At 48.0% G+C, this 19068-nt stretch overlaps 1 protein-coding gene across 1 annotated transcript; it reads right to left on the bottom strand.

The window, feature by feature from the left end:
• Positions 1-1402: 1402 nt before the first annotated feature.
• HMGN5 (high mobility group nucleosome binding domain 5) lies at positions 1403-10265 on the bottom strand. The gene is made up of 6 exons (XM_075720602.1): positions 10251-10265; positions 8995-9024; positions 8488-8517; positions 7504-7554; positions 3380-3523; positions 1403-2073 (listed from the first exon to the last, which is right to left on the bottom strand). The coding sequence occupies exons 1-6, from the start codon at positions 10263-10265 to the stop codon at positions 2026-2028; spliced, it is 318 nt and encodes a 105-aa protein (XP_075576717.1). The 3' UTR covers positions 1403-2025.
• Between the last annotated feature and the right edge of the window lie 8803 nt (positions 10266-19068).

Genomic DNA, 19068 nt, shown 5'->3' with positions numbered 1-19068 from the left:
GTTTTACCCACATCTCGCCACACTTCCACCAGGCAAGGCATTCCAGCTACTTCTCTCCATCAGTTTTCACTGCAGGACGGACTATGGAGCACCCCCAAAAGTCACTGCATCCAGGCTGCGTTGGATTAAGGGAACGTACTGCAAAAGAAAAGGCCCCCAAATACTCTCTCACCCTTACTGCTGAGGCAGATCGAGCTCAGTTATCCCTGCTGCTTTTATAGAGCGGTTCTACAGAATGAAAGGTGGTGCAGCAGGAATAAAAATCCCCGCTGCTTTAGGCCTTGAAAATGAAATCCACATTAAACACCATCGAGTAGCCAGTGCCCTGGGATACTGATCCTGAAACACACATTTAATACGAGACGCTACGCACTGAGACGCTGAGTTAGGTTTCGGATATGAGATCAAATGCGCAAGCTCTTGGAATTTCACATTTCTGGGCCGCGAAACAATTTCATGCAAAAGATAAGGTTTCTGCATTGCGGACATTTTTCTTCTTATTAAATATATAATGTATTTGGTCATCAATGTGAAGAGACTTTATATAAAAGGAGGCTTTAAGCAGAAAATCTGAAGCATCCTTGAAAAAGTTGCAGAGAATAGCTGCGGCAACAAAAATGAGGCGAGGTAAAACCAATACTAAACCCCCATTTAACTGCTGTCGAGCCTAGCCGTCATTTCCCAGAATAATGAAGCTCACATTAATGGAAAGCACTTCTGTACACACACACACACGTTATCACGGCTAGGAGAAGCTAAGCGAGTCCAAGACAACATTTTTTGAGTAATACATGTTTAAAGCAGAAAATTATAAACAACAGTTATGGAAGTATGTGCTTTAACCGGGACTGCGAACATTCCTACATCAACGGAAAACTACGTTATACTGTTAAGGGTTTGATGTAAACGTGGTAGTCTCAAAGCTTCTGCAGTATTTCTAAGAGGAAAGACCCCCCCTCAAAATCATACTCAGTTAACAGGCACATAAAAGAAAACCAGACGATACCCTTCAGAATTTGTAGTAACGTCTATAACGCTTAAGGCGTCTTGGACAACCCCAGGTTGTCCAATGCCTTGGACCACCCCACCTTCGCGTCAGGAACAATTTAGAAGGTCAGCCTTCATCTGAAAGCGCTGGCTGAAGTTCCCGGCTGCCGTAAGCCAGCACTGACATCACCTATTCCCGTTTCGGCCGCCCATAAAGTCGGTTTTGTTTACACAACTGACGGAGACGAGGGCCCAAGCCCTGAGCACGCTCCGGCCCAAAGCTGGCTGGCTGCATCGGTTCGCTCGGCCTGAAGCTCTGTACTACTGCAACTCTTCCGGAATTTGGTAGCTTTCCAGCAGTACGTTTGCAGCACAAGCAACAAACCACAATCAGCTTTTGAGGAGTCTTTTTTATTAAGATAAATCCAGCAAAATTCCTAACAGTGGGTACATACAACCGACCTGCCCTTTTAAAAGAAATGTTTGTATTTCATTTAAAAACATGATTACACTTTTATTTATTTATTTTTTTCTTTTTTCAAAACTGACAAAATAAAATTACATTTGGGAAACAACAGATTTCCAGCTCTTAGGTTTTTCATGAAAATAGCTCACCTTCTTTATAAAAGCAACCCACAGAACCACTGGAATGTTTAACACGGTTATTTGTTTTGAGACCTCCCCACTTTAAGAAACCATACAACACATACAAGGGAAAAATTAAAATCTGAAGTCTGTAAGCATGACTTACACAAAAAGGGACACACTGACAGAAGTCAAAAGCTACCACCACTTATTCTTTCCATGTACCATACAAACTATTACAATCACAAAATTTAAAAACAATGATTTTTTTTTGTTTTGTTTTGTTTGTTAGGGATTTAATTCCCAAGTAACCGAGATGAAGATGTTCCATAATTAAATTCATGCTAAAAAAACCTGCATTTATAAAATAGTTGATAAAAATATTCCTCTCTGTTAACAATACAGCATGGAGGTACGGATACCAAATGATGGAGATATAGGGCAGGGTTAACATTACTCGGACTTGGCTTCCTTATCATCAGATGCTTCAGCAGCTGGTGCCTACAAAAGTGTTTGGGAAGAATAGAAATATTATTCGTAATGCTAATCGGATTCCATTCTAACAAGCATCAAAGAGAGAGACTAGTTTGTTAGCACAGACACGGACAACATTTTGCGTAGATAGACAAGAATGCACGGCTACTACAGCAAATATCAACACAACAACGTGTCGGCTGATAATTCTAAAAATTAAACCACAGATGAGTGTTAATTGATGATCGAGTTCATTTTGGCACGTTAAGTGCCGCCAAAGAGGCAGAAGTTTAGAAGGTATTTTAGACTGGGATCAATCACATGCTAGGGAAAGTTCAAGTCCTCATCTCCGTAAGTCACAGGGAAGCGTAAGAATTACACGTAAAACCGCAATCCTCGTCTATTGTCCAAACTTCGGGGAAATTGGTTCTCACCTCTTTTCTATAAAAATGCCTGCTATGACTTTTTAAGTCAACCCATCAAAATTGCAAAGCTCCTATCAAAGATCCTTTGAAGTACATTAGCCCCGTATTTAGCAAAAAAGCTCCTGAATTAGTTTTAAAAAGGAAAGAATGAACGACCCGTTAACTGGATAACGATACTCAACACATGAAGAGAGAGCGCTGTAAATCAAAAGCAACAGAGAAGACAACAGGCTAGTCTGAGCCTACAGGGGCAAAGGGAGCCCGTAGCAAACGTTGCGCTTCTAGTATCAGCAAGAAATCTGCTAGGAAAAGGCCACCAGGAGCTGACTGAAGCTCGTAGCTAGTCCTAGCAAACGGCAGCTCTCAGGTAAGCAGCTGACACAGTAAGAACCTGTAAGAAAGAGGCTTGCAGATCAAGAGACAAGACCAAGTTTATTTTGCAGATCTCTTGTTGAATTGTTCTGAGGCGAAGAATTGTTTTAAAGAAATTGTGTAAAACTTAAAACCAGATTTCTGGCACAGTACCAACCCGTGCTGAGCAGAAGAGGCAATCCAGCAGTCCAGGGAGGATATGCAAAGCCAGCCCAGGGTTGGACAGCAATCTTACTGAGCTCTACTGTTCCCCAAATATTCTGCATTGCTCTTGTGCCAACCCCGAGAGGGACACTGCGACAGCACAGCCCACCTGTGGAAGGGCTCTATCGCATAGCAGGGATGAGTTTGAAGGAGAATGCTATTCTTTCAGGCTCTCCCTGGGAGTTGCCCTGTGCCGATACTGCAGCTGGTCTGTCTTTACAGCACGGCAGTGAAACACACCACGTTCTGACAAGGAGGCCCGATCGTTAGCTCCTGCAGATGTATTACCAATACATCTGTGTTTATTCCCATGTTTACTGTAGCTAAAGTACCTCATTAGTTTTGGTATCTCCGTTTTCAGAGTGGTTTTCTTCTTTAGCATCCTCTTGTTTAGTTTCATCTTTGCCTTTGGCTCCTTTCTTCCCTTTTGTTGCTGCCTTTTTGTCCTCCTTTTTATCATTTGCTGCCTTTTCCTTCTGTTAAGAAAAGAGAGTGTGATACGGTAAATGCTTATTTCCACCTCGTACATCTGCATACGCACATTCTCAACTCTAAAACCGTCTACGCAACCTGCTTCTACACGCTGAACTTCCTATGGACAAAGATGAGATGAAAGTTTCTGCGGAGCAGCGCTTTCCTTCTACTCTGTCCTGAATGCGCTACTAGGAAGAGCATAATATAAAAGCAGCCATGGCCGGGGTTAAAAGGATTCCTATTTTAAATACGCATTCAATTTAATTAGCTAAAAAATGTTGGAGTTGAATGGGCCTGTGTTTCTGCTGCACTGCTGAAAGGCATACCGCAGAACAAAAAGCACATGTACAACTAGTGGAAATACCAGAATACTTCAGATGTGCTATTAATGCCTATTTAGACAACTGTAACAAAGCTGCAGTCAAAGGACTTTCCCCCTGGCAGAAATATTCCTTACTGTAATAAAGCATCAGTGTGATAGACAAGTTGGGGGCTCAACAGCATCACCTCAGTAACGACGAGAACTTTGCATTTATTATTTAAGCGCAGTTTCTCCCATGTGGATCAGGCTAAATCAAAGCACAACTTGATGCTACAACTTCGGTAGTCATCGTTTTCTATACGGCAAGGTCAGACCCGACCCCAGGGCAGCAACTAGCACGACTCTCATTAGTTTCAATTCCGAGGATCTCTTGCTGCCAATAAGTAACTGCACTAAGGAAACTAGCTTAGTTCCTCGCTCGATTAACCTAGTCCCGACAAAGGAACCATAAACATCTGCAAAATTACTACTCACAGGTAAGTGAAGATAAACAGATAATTACTGAATGTTTCTCTTTCTACTCAGAAGATGGAGTTGTCCCAGTGACTAGAAGTTACAAAAAGTGTACTTTCTTACTTCAGCACCTCGCTTCTTACTGTACAAAATTAATTCACATGTAAAATGAGCTGTTTGCTAAGGGTAAACTTGGGTACAGAGTATAAGGGGCAAAGTCACCTGATTCTTCAAGGATACTGATGATTAAAAACTCACCAAAATTTACACCGACTCCTACAATAACGCAGAAAATTGAAGACGGGAGGTTAGTAGCGCTCAGATGGGTGGGGGTCTCTTTCCTCTCTAACTTCCCACTCGCCAGTCTGACCTTGCCGAGGGATTTCAGCCCAGATGGGAAACTCTACTACAAAGGGGTGTTAGGAGCCCCCTTCTCCTGGGCTGCGCCCACTCTCAGCAGGCCTCTCCTCCTCCCTGGGGACTGACTTATCAGCGACCTGTGCGGCTCCTTCCCAGAGAAGGAAGAGAGTCACCGGAGGAGGAGAGAGAACCACATGCCTCTGCTCACTCGTCTTCCCCCTCTGTTGGCTGAACCGTCCTCCAACTTTCAAGAAAAGCAGAAAAAAGATAAATATCACAGTAATATCAGCACCCAAGTATTCTGGTAGTGTGTGGCAGTAAGATTTAGAATTGCAATGCTACTGGGGTACCGGTTTGCTCTCTGTCACTCGAACAGACCTCATCAGGCCTTTGAGACACACAGAAGCAGCCTGCTGTGAAGGGTTCCTCCCTCCGGCGGCACCAAATGCTCCAAACTCACGAGCACGGGCGTGTAAAGTCACTCGCTCTTCCAATGTAAGCCATGAAGGATTTTTAAAGACTTGGGGTTGTTGGAAGAAGGGTATCTTTTCCCTTAACCCATTAAAAAAAGACAGCAAAGTATTAAAACTGTAATTCTCTGTAGCCCACTCTTTGCTGGGTAAGGAAAATCCACAGCAACCGGCTTCCACGGCTGGACTGAGCGGAGGAGGGAAGGTGTCTCGCAGCACACGGCTGCGGGTGAGGATCCCGGGATCTCTGCTCTGTTCTGCAAGATCTGTGCCTTCTGGGGACAAGCTGACGGCTATTCTCTAAGGGATCAAGCCCCCTTCCACAAAAGTGAGCCCAGGAAAAAAAATACCCAAGGAGACAATGTTATTTTTCAACTTCCAAGCTTCATCCACCCTCTCAGCTAGTTCTGAGCTAATACCATTGTATTAATTTTCCTGAACAATTTTTCTATACAGATGGCAACGTCCATTCAGTAATAAGGTCACGGGTTTTATAAAGGGATAAAACTTTTCTCCCAGCTCTATGTTTTTCAATATAGATAAGTTTAAAAGCTGAAATCTAGTCTGACACACAAAAAAACCATTTGAAGAACCTGAAGGTTGTCAAGTTAAGCATTTGGGGGAAACAAGAATTAAAGATGCCTGCACAATTCTTACTACATCCCCCTTTGCACAGATATTGGTCCAGTATTAGGAGCTCTAGAGAGCCAAAAATGCAGCTCAGGTATCCTGGCTTCAAACCAGCACCTTGGAAGCACGAGGACCGACGCTTTCCGAGTGCAACTGGGGGGCAATGACCAGGGCACCACTCCCAGCAGAACTAAACCGGGTCTGATCCCAGAGGGAGACCGCACCATACAGCTCGTGCACCAAGGCACCGAACTAAGTTCTGACAGTCACTTCCAGTCCTTAGCTTTTGAATGCTTATTTTCACAACTTTTAAGATTCGGTTAAGGCAGCTTTTGTGTATAAACCCTGAGATGTCTCCATAAAAAGAAAAAAGCGAACTTGAAAAAAAAAAAAAAAGAAAATACTGACAACGTGCATCGTACGCAGCTGCACTGACCTCTGCGTGGGTCGTCAGCAGAGGCTGAATTTTTCGACCCCCAAGCGAGCTCTCTGCCACTTGGGCTGGAAGAGCAACCACCAGCGGTGGGCTCTCCTCTTCCCGGGGGAGCAGCCACTCAGCGGGAGATGCAACGCAGAGCGCGCCAGCCGCTCGCACCACAGGAATGCGGAGCAGCAGGGTTCCTAGGTTCCCCTGCCGCTCCGGAATGGGATCTAGAAATCCAGCTGCACGACCAAGACGCAGATGTGAAAAATTTGCTCTGCGCACCACTGAGACCACAGAGCTGAGATGCGGGGTCCCCAAAACGACATGCGGGGTTCTCCTTCTTGTCCCTTTCTCGTGACATCTCTGCTGCTCCGTATAGCAAGGCTTGGAGGGAGGCAGAATACTTCTCATCATCTGGAAGTCTGCTGTGCCATATGCAATTACAACGCCTTTTAAAGGTACAGGAAAAGAGTTCCTGGTTCCCAGCCCGTCATCCCCTGCTGTAACTAAAGCGTCTCTCGCACCTGCGCTTTGCCCGTATGACCATCCAAAACCACAACGGAAAATGGGGACAGGTTAAAAAGAACACTAAAGTTGCTTTGTTGTCGTCATTGGTTTTTCCCCAGCTGCAAAATCCTAATACAATCTGAATATTTGCAGATAGATCTAAAAAAACCACTGCAAACTGTGACCGCCGGGGAATTTTGTGACAGGAAGGGAGTATAAAGAAATACCTCACGGATTGCAGAACTGCCCCCTTTTACATTTCAAACTCTTGCTCCGAAGCACAAAGGAGTTTTAAATAGTTTCTTTTTTAACTACACTGTCAGATATGCCAATATTGCTGACATTTCAAAAAATATCCAGCTTAAGGAAACGGGTCTGTAGAACTTTATCTCCAGTGATTAAAATTTGATGAACTGATAACTGAAAAAAGTGCCTTTGAATGAAAACATAGTAAGAAACTGTAATTAAAAGCATGATTTTCAATGCTTTCTCTACTTGAGTCTCTGATCTCTATTCAAGGCATCGTTTTCCCAACAATGCATTATACGGAACTTCAGAAGGGCCTTGCAAGGCAAGCAGTAAAGCCTCACCGCAACCAATTTAAAATCTGTTCAGTTTACCACATTCCTTCGCTAGGAATTGGATAAAATCATCTTTACATCTTTCACATTCTTTTAACTCACATAATTCAGTCTCCGATCTTTAAAGAAAGTTATGAAAAACCAAAACGGTGAGTTGTGGATGTTTTTTTCCCCCCCTATAAACACCTTGAGAAAGAAAAGTGTAACTTCAGTTCACGAGATCTCAAGCACTTACCTTAGGTGCTGCCTTTTTGGGCTTTGGCTCCGGTTTAGGCGGAGCAGGTTTCTGCACAAAACATACACAGGAATCAGAGTCAGATGAACGCTATAAACGTTTTCGCGACACGTTGGTAACTCTTGAAAACTATTCAAACAAAAAATCCATTAGAGCTGTCTGCCTCATTCTGTAGGATAAAGGAGTAAATCCCAGAGACGGATCAGTATCTTCCATTACCCAAACCCACGTTTCCTGACGTGTGTTACAGCGGGTATGGTACGGGTGCTGACGGGAGTAGTAAGGGGATCATTACTGTGTCTGGGTGTTCCTGTCTGCTCTGAAGGCTGTCAAAAATGAAAGGTATTAACATTTGGACATAACTCTACGTATGAATACGCACCTTAGCTTCCACTAAAATTAAGCGCTGTCTTTTTTAAATAGCAACCGTTATCCAGTTGGCATTTCCAAGACGGCTTAAAAAAGGGCTGGGTGCACAAAGTGTCTGTCGAAAAGGATGCCAGGAGCCTGTGTAAGGCTGTGACTTTGGGCTGAACCCTACCGCACAACATAGATTTACACCCTCTAGCTCTCAGTTTAGCCAACAGTTGGGCCTGCAAAATCAATGGGCAAATTACAAGTATAAGGAGAGAGCAGGTAATTTATAGAGCTACGGGCAGGCATTTGTACGGAGAAGACCTACAGAGAAGGAACGCATGTAGGAATCAATATTCCTCGACTCTGGATACTCATGCGTCCAGATGAATGTTAACCAACGCAGATGCTGTATCTCACGTGAAACGTCTAAAAGTAAGCCTGCGACGTGCTGATACCCAAGGACTGGGAACGCGGAACGGGAATTTTCCTTTTAAGTATTGCAATACGCTAACCATGCCTTTCACGATACCGGTGGAAAAAAAAAACCAAATGGTTTTTCTATAACTGTTGCCCAGAACTTAGCGTCCCACGCGATGTAGTATGGAAAGAGTAAACGAAGATACTTACAGCGGATAGTCTAGCCGACCTTCTCTTTGGCTGCGTAAAGAAAGACGCGTCACTAAAATTCAGAGAGCCTACAAAGCGGTGCTTTCTCAGAACCGCAACCCGGAAGAACACGGCCCGCGCCCCACGCCATGAAGCCCCGCACACATTCGAGGCTTTACGAGATTACGGGCGTCATGGCGCTGACTCCCCAAAAGCGCAGCTTTAGTTCCGCGGTTCTCGCCCTGTGCCGCCGCGCTTTTAACCCGCGGTTAAGGGGTAAAGTTTCTTTAGTTCTAGTTGTGCCGTTAAGGCTCTGCCGCCGAGGTGCTGTCTGTACGGCGGAAGGGAACGCGGGCCCAGTGGAAGGGGCGGCCTCTGGGCTCGGCCGCAGCCGGGACACCCAGCACCCACGACAGGCCTCTGGGCGCCCCGCGCCTGCACCCACCCCCCCCGGGGCTCGTCATTTCTGTGGAGCGCCACGCAAGTTGTTGGAGGAGCGGGGGGCAGGCGGCGAAGAGCAGCTCCTACCTCCTCCTTTGCCTCGCCTTCAGCTGGAGCCTGCGAGGGAAGCGAGAGATGGAGGTGAGAAGGCGCGGCCGTGAGGGGAACGCCGGGGGCGGATGGGCCCCAACCCACCCACCCGCCTCCTCTCCCCGCTCGATGGCGGCCATGTTTTGCCCTCAGGGACTGCAACTCCCACAATGCATCGGGAGGGGGGGGGCGCCCGCGCCGCACGCACGCACGCACGGCGACGTCAGCGCGCCGAGGCGTCGCCGCGTTTAAAATGTTCCCGCCAAATCCCCGGCCACAACAAGGTCGGCGCGGGCCCTGAGCAAGGGCGATGTCGGCGAGGCGGGGGCGACGCGATCGCTTTCTCGCCCGCGGGGCTTCGGGAGCGGCCCCGGCGGCCCCCGGGGGGCCCCGGGGGCCGCCGGGGCCGCTCCCGAGGCCCCGCGGGCGAGCGGGGGTCCCGGGTAGGGGGCGGCCGCCCCGCCGCCGCCGCCTCCTCCTCCTCCTCCTCAGCCGGGGCGGGGGGGGCCGGGCCGGTGCGGCCCCGCCGTTGGAAAGTTCCTACAGAGACGGTGGCGAATTCCCCTTTCCCCGCTTTCCTTCAAGGCCGTTTTCAAATTCTGCGCCGCCTAATGGCCCCAAATTACCATTGCACAACCATCTGGTATGACAAGAAGTGGGAGAGGAGGAGGGAAAAAAAAAAAAAAAAAAAAAAAAAAAAAAAAAAAAAGGAGAACAAAGGCAAACGCAGGAGAAAGAGGCATCGTTTAGACCTAAATGCACCCGGGGAATGGCTCGATCCGGTCGAAAATGCCCCCCGAGGTGGCCCCGGAGGGCTGGGGCCGTTCGGCCCCGGGGTTTTGGGAGCTGGGCGAGCGGCAGAGCCCTCCGTGCCTGCCTGTGTTCTCCACAGGGGCAGCAGCAGCACTATGGCTGTTTGTAATCCAGCATGGAGACACTGCTCGAGCCTTCTCCTTGCAAACAAAACAGCCCGAAGTGAACTCACAGCCTCCCCTGCCCGCGCCGAGCAACCCCCCCAACACACGCCCTAACCCTCTCCCTCCGGTCCCAGCTCCGCTTTAGGATACAGAACCCCCCCCCCCCCCCCACCCCCCGCCAAAAAAAAAAAAAAAATTAAAAATGCAAAAAAAAAAAAAAAAGTCCACACACACACGCGCGCGCGCGCAAAAATTCACGGCTAATTTCGCCACCGCTGCTTTAATCTCTCCCCTTCGCTCCCCATCTGTCTCCCCTCTTTTTTTTTTTGTACTTACCTTTCTTTTGGGCATAGTTGCACCTTAATAGTTGATTGCAAAATATATAGGTATCTATAAAAAAAAATAAATGTGACCACCGAAAAAAACTGTTTCAACCCTGCTGCGGAATTGCAAAAAAAAAAAAAAAAAAAAGAAAAAAAAGAAAGATGTATAAGGGACCAAGAGTTAATTGCAGCAGAAACTGAACAAAAAAAAATCCCCCCCTCTTTATTGCAAACAGTAAAATACACCAACACGCAACCAAACTGCATGAATGGGGAGCCCGAGATGGGCCCAGCCGCCGAGTGACGGCCGCGGCGGCCAATGGGAGCGCGGGCAGCGGCCCGGGAGGCGGGGCGCGGGCGGGGGGGCGGGGCGGCGGCCGTAGCGCGAGAGAGGCTGGCGGACGGAGGGCCGGCGGCCTTACGCTGTCTGCGCAGCGGCGCCGGCGTAAGGCGCGCGGTGAATAGCGGAGCGGGGCGGAGGGCGGGCGCCGCCGGCTGCAGCCCGAGCGCGGAGCCGCCGGCGGGGCCGGGCGCGGAGGCGACGCGGAGCGATGGCAGCCCCCGGCCCGCCGCCTCTCCCGGCGCCTCCGCACGGCCGCGTCCTGCCCCGGCGGCCGCAGTTCCCCCCCCCCCCCCGCCCCAAACCCTTCCCCGCCCGCCACCGCCTCCTTCCCCGCGTTCCCCCCAGAGGCCGGGAAAGAAACTTCCCCGAAAGTTACCACAGGCCGCAGGACGACAACATGGCCGCCTCGGCGGCGGCTCCGCGCCTCCCGCCGCGCGGGGCTGCGGGGAGCCGCCATGCCGCCGGGCGCTGCGGCCTGGGGCGGCGGAGGCCGGGGCGGCGGCGGGGGGAGCTGGGCCGGCGGCGGCCGCCGCCTCCCGCCTTTGCGGTACCTGTTGGAACGGGCCGCCATACCCCCCCCCCCCCCCCCCCCCCCCGGTTACCTCAGCCCGCGGAGGGGGCCGCGGCCTTTGTCCGCCCCGGCCCCGCGGGGTGAAAATGGGGTGACCCTCGGGTGTGATGGCCTCTGGGGCTGGCAGCGCCTCGGCGGGGGTTTCGGGACCAGCTCTGGCTCCTAAGTTGCCTTTCGGTCCCTTACATGGCGGCTGAAGCCCGTGAGGTCTTTTTCCTCCAGCTGGGCCTGTGAGTTTGAGGTAGGCCTTCAGGTGAAGCCTCAGCCTTCTGCACGCATGAAGGGAAGTTTGCTCTTGTTTCCGTCATAACTGCGAGTTCCGTCAGGGTTTCTGCCACCTATTTTATACACTTCTTTGGGGAAAGCACAATAACAGCGCCTTTAGGACCAAAGCGCTTTGCAGCTGAGGCTTAAAGCAGGAGCTACCGCGCTGAGGTGTGACTGTTCCTGCCGAAAGCTGCTCTAATCTCTTTTCTAAAAACCTACAATAACGGGGATTCTGCAGTCTTCCTAAACAGCCTGTTTCAGCACTCGGCTGGCCTTCAACCCGCCAAGTTTCCCCAGCATCTAAACTGTACTTTGGTTGTGAATTAACTAAAGTTTCTTTGCCCAGCCTCTAGCAGATCTAGAGAACATTAATCAACATCCATTTACAGTACCATTTTAGATGCTGTATCTTTTCACATAATCCTGCGCTCTCCCGTAAACTTCATTTTTCTAGACTAAACAAATTCTCACAGGTCTGATGATCTTACAGGCCCTATTTTCTAAACCTCTTCTCAATCTCTGCCTGCTCCGGACTCTTTCCGACTTTGCGTTCTTCCTTACATCTATATCCAGTAATCAGGTTAATTAGGTAACCTATCTCAGCGTGGCATTTGCCGACTTTGCAATAGCAGCACCGTGTTGGTTCAGATTCTTGTTCTGATCCCCCGTAATCCCCGGATCCCTTTCAATGGTGCTATCTGAACAGCTGTTCCCCCCCCGCTTCTTGACAAATTAACGGTGACTTTTTGATTTGTCACTTTCTGCGTTACCTCATTCTCAAAGTGCTTCTGTGTCGGTAGTTTATTAATAATCTTTGGAGTTAACGCTGAGCAGTTTTCCATCCACGGCTCCGCTTTTCTCCCCCTTCCTCCAGTCAATGTAGAACCCATCAAATGCCATCACTTTTTTGTGGATACACACCGATTACTCAAAAATGTCTGTGACTGGCCTCCTAAATACTGGGCAGCGCAGGCATCTCCTGGCATCTTCCAGGCACTGCCGACCTCGCTGGAACCACATAACCAAATGCAGTTTAGCCTGTTCTTCCCTGCTGCTACCTGTTGCTGTCGTCTTCCTTAAAAGGCCGAGTTTAGTAACTGGTGGCAATTCACTGTTCGCAGGCTGGAGCAAAGAAGACGCAGCTTTTTTGGTGCCTGCCTTTATTTGTTCTCCTTTTCTGTCAGTAATAAGATTTTCTATTGTTTTGCTCTTACTTCTGATGTGTATAATTAGAATGTGTTCCTATATCCTTCTCCGTTCCTTCCTCGCTACAACTAGTTCTGGACCGTTGTCTCTCATTCTGTTCCTACATCCCCGTTCTATTCCATTCTACTAATCCTGAGTTCTCGGCTTGTTTCCACTTTTTGCACAATTTAGAAAGACTGCTCACGCATTTTTAAAGCTGCCGCTACAGCTACATTGCACTTCTGTTCATCTTTATGTTGCTCTTTAATACGCTTCCTATCTTTCTTCCACGCTGGGATGGTTTTCCGTTCTATCAGTGGGCTCCTTTCTCTCTCACTGCCTGTTAATCATGCACCTTCAGGTTCTCCTGGGTTAATCAAGATCTTAAATAGTGTTTCCAATAGTTTTCTCCATCTTCTGAACTAAAAATTTCCTAAAACACGTTTCAAGAGCTCTTGGTCTTCTTTCAAGAGTCTGCGTCCAATAGCAGGAGTTCTCCATTACCAGCAGCATTTGTGCTTCAGTTGCTTTTGTCAGTTGCCTTGAAAAGTTTCACCCGTCTCCCTGCAGTTATTGTTTCATTCTTTCTATATTCTCTGAGAAGTCTTTGTACGTTTGTGGAAAAGGAGCAGGAATTTGTTGAAGAGGCTGTGAACATTTGCTTCTGAACAACTTGCCTGACACGCAGTTCGGTTGAAAGCTTGGATCACAATGTGCACTGGAAATTAAGCACAGATTTAAAATTCACTACTCATTTTTGCATTATATTTGCTGTGCCTTCTTTTTCTCCTTTATATCTTTTCAAACGTTTTGACTCTTCTAAAAATGTCCATTAAACCACAAACTGACCGAATAATCATTAGTTAGAAGATCCCTTCCCTCTGAATAGATAGGATAAACTGCTGCAAGATCCTGTTATGCTGAAAGTGTAAATGCCTGTTACTATGCAGACCTATAGAAAATATCAGACCTGGTCGTAGCCTCTGGATATTCTAAACACCCTTCCTTCAGGCCAAGGGGAAGGAGCAATTAAATACTCTTTTATGCAATAGGAACTGGAAAGAATAGGAAGCCACCGATCAACTCAATGGGGAGGTGGCTATGGCTGGTTGATTTTTCTTCTAAATCACACGAGTAGCTGTGTGTTTAGCTGTGACCAAAACCAAGCAGCAGGAAAAAGAAGCACTGACGTGCGTGGCCATGCGACAAAGGCCTTCCCTCATCGCTGTTCACCCTCAGCGTTAAAGCAAAGGAGACCGTGGTCCCACCATCGTTCATCCCGTAACACAAATCTCACCCAGACGGAGCAGGCTCGCTACGACGGTAGTCACCCCACACAGTACGGAGCTTACACTGGCTTTATGACTACAGTAGGTTTACGTTGGGTGTGGAAAGACAAAAAGGGCTTGATGACACGTTGGAATGGCACGAACTGATACGCCTAATCTGGCACATAGACTGCCGGTACAAAACTAACCAGTTAAACCTTTTTGATAAATGAGGCCTAGGAGAGTAAGTTTATTCTGGAGCATTAGTTTGTACCCTGTGACCTTTTTTGGCATTTTTGCCAAAACTGGCGTTTTTTATTCAGTACAAAAAGACCTAAACCCGAATTTATGATTTCGTATCACTGGACTACGTCAAGAGTAAATCAAAGCAACAAACCAAAAATTAATCTCTTCTGTGCTACTGTTTCCATGAGAAAACTTCATGCTAAAATTTGAATTCTGCTTCTATAAGCGTAGTTATTCGAACCAGGTTATTGACTCCAGAGGGTAAAAACATCCGGTCTACAAACAGAAACATATGACTATGTCGGAACAAAACTAACCAACACAGCCAGCGCCCTGAATAGTCAGTCTGAACGGCCCACCCTAAACTTACAGAGCAATGCTCGGATGTTGAGAACATTTTAGAAAATCGGGAAATTGCAGACAATCTTAAGTGCAAGAAAATACTTTCAGGCTGAAACTATCACAACTCAGTTTCGGTTTTGCCCCCTAATCTTTGCCAAATAGGGCAAGGCTCAGTCGATTCAATTTTGATACCCTGGTGGTCTGGCTCAGTCGATTCGATTTTGATACCCCGGTGGTCTGGCTCCTGTCTATTGACCAGTCACCTCAAGGATCTACACCTTTCCGACACCCTCCAAGGTGCTGTTAACCACATCTCGAATGTTGGATGGCTTTCAAGATGTTTGCTGGTTCACGATATCTCATGTAGATTTGCCTGCTGTTGCCCAAGGCAGGAACGTCCTGCAGAGGAGGAGAACCTGTTCCTGATGTCAGAGAAGATCTGTAGTACTTAATTAATGTTCTCCTGGATTACCTTCGTGAACCGAAGCGGATCAAGATATTCCCGAATAAAGGCAAAATACACCCAAGTCACTCTTGGGGGATTGACTTATAGCCTTCCCCAAACAGGCAGTTAGATAGATGTTGTTTTCTCATTCCTTTGTGCCAAAATTCACGTGAGTTTTGAAGATCAGGGCATTCCTTTCCCCCATGGGATCTCAGTAGTCTTGCAGCTCTCACGGTCATGCCCTTCAGACCCGAGGCATTTTATTCCCTGATTCATTTGTCTCTCATGTGTAAAGACTTGGTCTTACTGAAGGTACGGCGATTATGCCGTTCTTCAACACCGCTATCTCTGGAATCAGAAGGGTGGATGAGACGCATCCGCAGGTGCTGCCAGCGTGGCTGATGGCACGGCAAGGCTGCCCTGACCACCTTGCTGACGTCTGCCGCGACGGCTTCTGTTAAACCAGAAGCAAGCACGACACGGGCTTTGGACACATTCGGCTCTCAGCCTGGCTCATCCAACTATCCAACCGCCCCATGATCACGAGTTCAGAGGCAAGGGAAATGAGGATTCTGTATGTCTTCATAGTCATGGCACATATGACAAGTAATATTAATACATACATCCATTTGTGGCAAAATACCACAAAACATGTTTTCATGCTATGTACCTGGCTCTTAAAGTGTCCATTGGCCTTGTTTTATATAACTTTGGGGATGAGTGGATTATCCGTCTATAGAAGATGTTTATGCTTGGTTAATTTTATAGTTTATCCTGGGTAGTTTTATGGTTTGTCCTGGGTAAAAATTGACTTATGTGTCAAATTCAGTATTGATTGCGATAAAACATTTAGTGCTTATTAATTTGGGAACATGAGGGTGTAACTTTGTTGGAGGGTTTAGGATTCGCATTGGGTCTGTTTGTTCATCTTTGCTTCAGTAAAACCTTTGGCTTAGCTACAGCGTCCTACCTAGTCCCCCGATAGTGAAGGGGGCGGCTGCAAGCACCAAAGTAAACGCAGACTTTTATTAAACATGAAATACAGATAAGAAGAAATTTCAACCCATTGCAGCCAGACAAGCAGACTGTCGGCAGCAAGTTTGTCTTTTAGTTATTTCTTCCAGTTTTAGTTCTTGAAAAGATGTAATTTGGAAAAGCAGTCAAAACGAAGACTACTACTAAAATGAAGCCGGAAAAAGCACAAAAGAAAAATGAGTAGTTTCACCAGCTGATGAGTTGCCAACACTGTCTTTTATTTGCCTTTTCCTCCACAATTCTCACACGGTGTGCACTGCTGTACAGGTCTCAAATGCGTGATGACTGCCATTACAGTAACAATTCTCTTTCTCCAGAAATATGAAGTTACGGTAGCGCACGTGAGAAGAGAAAAGCGAGTTGGAAGAGCGGCAGGAGCCACGTGCGTGGGCGAAGTGTTGCCAGTTCCTGGCCTTGCATGAAGCGCTGCGTGGAGTCCTGTCCCCAAAACCGGGATACACCTTTATTGCAAGGTCGCACGGTGGCAAAAAAATGCAAATGCCATACTGGGATGCGTAAATAATATAATCTGCAAAACGAGAACAACTTGCAGGGAGCTACAGGCAGGAGTCATCTATCCAAAAGCAGATGCTTATGTTTGAGGTAGTTGTCTGGACTCCCTCTGGCAGAGAAAAGCAGGCACCTTCAGGGTCTGCTGCACTCCATTGTAGGACAGATGTGCAATCTGGCATTAGAAACCAGAAAATCTATTTCCTCACCTAACGCAAGAGAGATTATTAACAGATTTGGTGACTTCTCAGCATAGACATAAGTGGAAATGTCTACTACCCTCATAACATCGGGTTAAATCCATCAGCTGACTTAACAGAGATGATGAAAACAAGGGAGGTGGCAAGGGCGGAAAACACAACTGCAACGGGAAATGTCCAATGTCTCGACGTAGACCACGTAGGCATTATGTCCAAGTGTGAATCGTTAGATGCTATTAATGACTTTTTATGGAGCACCTGGTCGGGGAAGCCGAGAAAGGAGAAGCAGCTCTCGATTTGGTTGAGGGCAGAGAACGGGACCGAGCTAATCAGTTTGAATCAGTTACGTACTGAAGAGTCACCACTCTGATCAGAGCAACAAAAGCAAAAGAAATCCCCTGTTGTTCTTAATTTTGGAAAGGGGAACTCTGTAACTGAAAAAAGCTGAAAGGGGTAGCTAAAAGAATAAAAGGGCTTTATGCAGCATGGAGACTCCTGAAAGACATCACATTGGAAGCTCTGACCAAATGCGTATCACCTGTCAAAAAGAGCGTAGGAGGATCAAGCACGGCTAAAAAAAAAGGCTAAAAAATCAAACATGGCTAACAGGCGGGACATGGGAGGCTACCAGAAACAAGAAGGCATCCTTCAAAAAGTTGGATTTGTGTTTTAATGAGGGAAACAGGAAAGATTATAAACGAGTGAAACGTAAAAATGGTTGTGTAAAAACCAGAGTTTGACACACAACTAGCAAAAAGACTTAAAAAGCATCGTAAGTAATTTTTCAGTCTCGTCAGGAGCAGGACGCGTGAAAGGCATTTTCTAGAACGAATCGGCTATTGAGATGTAAAAGGAATATGTAGAAAAGGCAGTATCGGAGCAGAAAACCCAAATGAGGTTTTTTGCATCTGTGTTTATTGAGGAGGAGACGGGGGAAGTTCCCAGGCAGGAACTCACGAGCTCGCCTGCGGATCTGTCTCGCGCTGAAGCATCGGGCAGGGTTAGAATAAATCGGCAAAGCGAATAATAACAAACTCACCATCGCCAGGTGGTCCTCCCCGCACCCGCAGAAGGGTGCACGCCTGCCTTTAAAACTGCTTCCACACAAAGCCTTGGGGGAGGGCTGAGGCCACCGGGTTTTAAAATCTGTTCCCGGGGAGATGCAGCACCTGAGAGGGTTGTGACCGAGTAAGCACCGTGAAGTTTCATGAAGCCACGCTACCTTTAGTGCTTTTGTTTTAAACAAGCCTTTCCAACAGCCATTTGAAGATGCCCAGAACACAAGGAGAGGGAATGGGGAGAGCAAGCCTGTGAGTGGACCCTTTGGCCAAAACCATCTTGGTGCTAGGAAACCCCAAGCCCTCTTCAGCTGTGAATGTACTGATGATCTCCAAGTATATAAAAAATTACCTTGGAGCAATGCATGGCAGGCATCATGTACTGATGTGCAGCTCCACTTCCCCTTCTTTCAGCTTGCTCTGAGCTCACAGCAAGCAGGAACTGCAGGTTTCTTGCTGGACGGGCTTGGGGAAGGCAGGATTTAGTGCTCAGAGCACAAAAATGTGTTCTGTGCAGTCCGGGTCCTGAGTCAGCGGAAGCCGGGGACCAGGCAAGGGTGTTGGCAGACTTCTGGATTGCATTTTCTGCCTTTCAGGGCGGCAGCCCTCTGAGAATGCCCAGTTGAACAAACTGGCCCAAAGCGGCATTAAAGGAATGCATGTTCCTGTTATTCTGGCTGAAATCCTGGTATTTGTAGCATTCCCTTCCATGTACTTCGCTCAGGTGCTTCAGGGTAGCTAAGTGCACTTCAGGAGCGCGCACAGGGCCTGCCAGAGCCAGGGCTGGCTGGTGGCTCGGGGCCGGTAGGATGGGTGGCCAGTTCGTGGCTGGGAAGCTGCCTGGTGGGAAAGGACCTGGGGGTGTTGGTCGACAGCGGCTGAACACGAGCCAGCAGTGTGCCCAGGTGGCCAAAGGGGCCAACAGCATCCTGGCTTGTGTCAGGGGTAGTGTGGCCAGCAGGAGCAGGGCAGGGATCGTCCCCCTGCGCTTGGCACTGGGGAGGTCGCACCTGGAATGCTGTGCCCAGTTTTGGGCCCCTCGCTACAAGAAGGACACTGAGGGGCTGGAGCGTGTCCAGAGAAGGGCAGCGGAGCTGGGGAAGGGTCTGGAGCACAGGGCTGGTGGGGAGCGGCTGAGGGAGCTGGGGGTGTTTGGTCTGGAGAAGAGGAGGCTGAGGGGAGACCTCATCGCTCTGCAGCTCCTGACAGGAGGGGGTACTGAAGGGGGTGTTGGTCTCTTCTCCCATGTAGTTAGTGATAGGACAAGAGGAAATGGGCTCAAGCTGCGCCAGGGGAGGTTTAGATTGGACATTAGGAAAAATTTCTTCATGGAAAGGGTAGTCAAGCATTGGAACAGGCTG

The sequence above is a fragment of the Pelecanus crispus genome, chromosome 13 (assembly GCF_030463565.1).
Source record: "Pelecanus crispus isolate bPelCri1 chromosome 13, bPelCri1.pri, whole genome shotgun sequence".
Lineage (NCBI taxonomy): Eukaryota > Metazoa > Chordata > Aves > Pelecaniformes > Pelecanidae > Pelecanus > Pelecanus crispus.
This window is presented reverse-complemented; position numbering and strand designations above follow the sequence as displayed.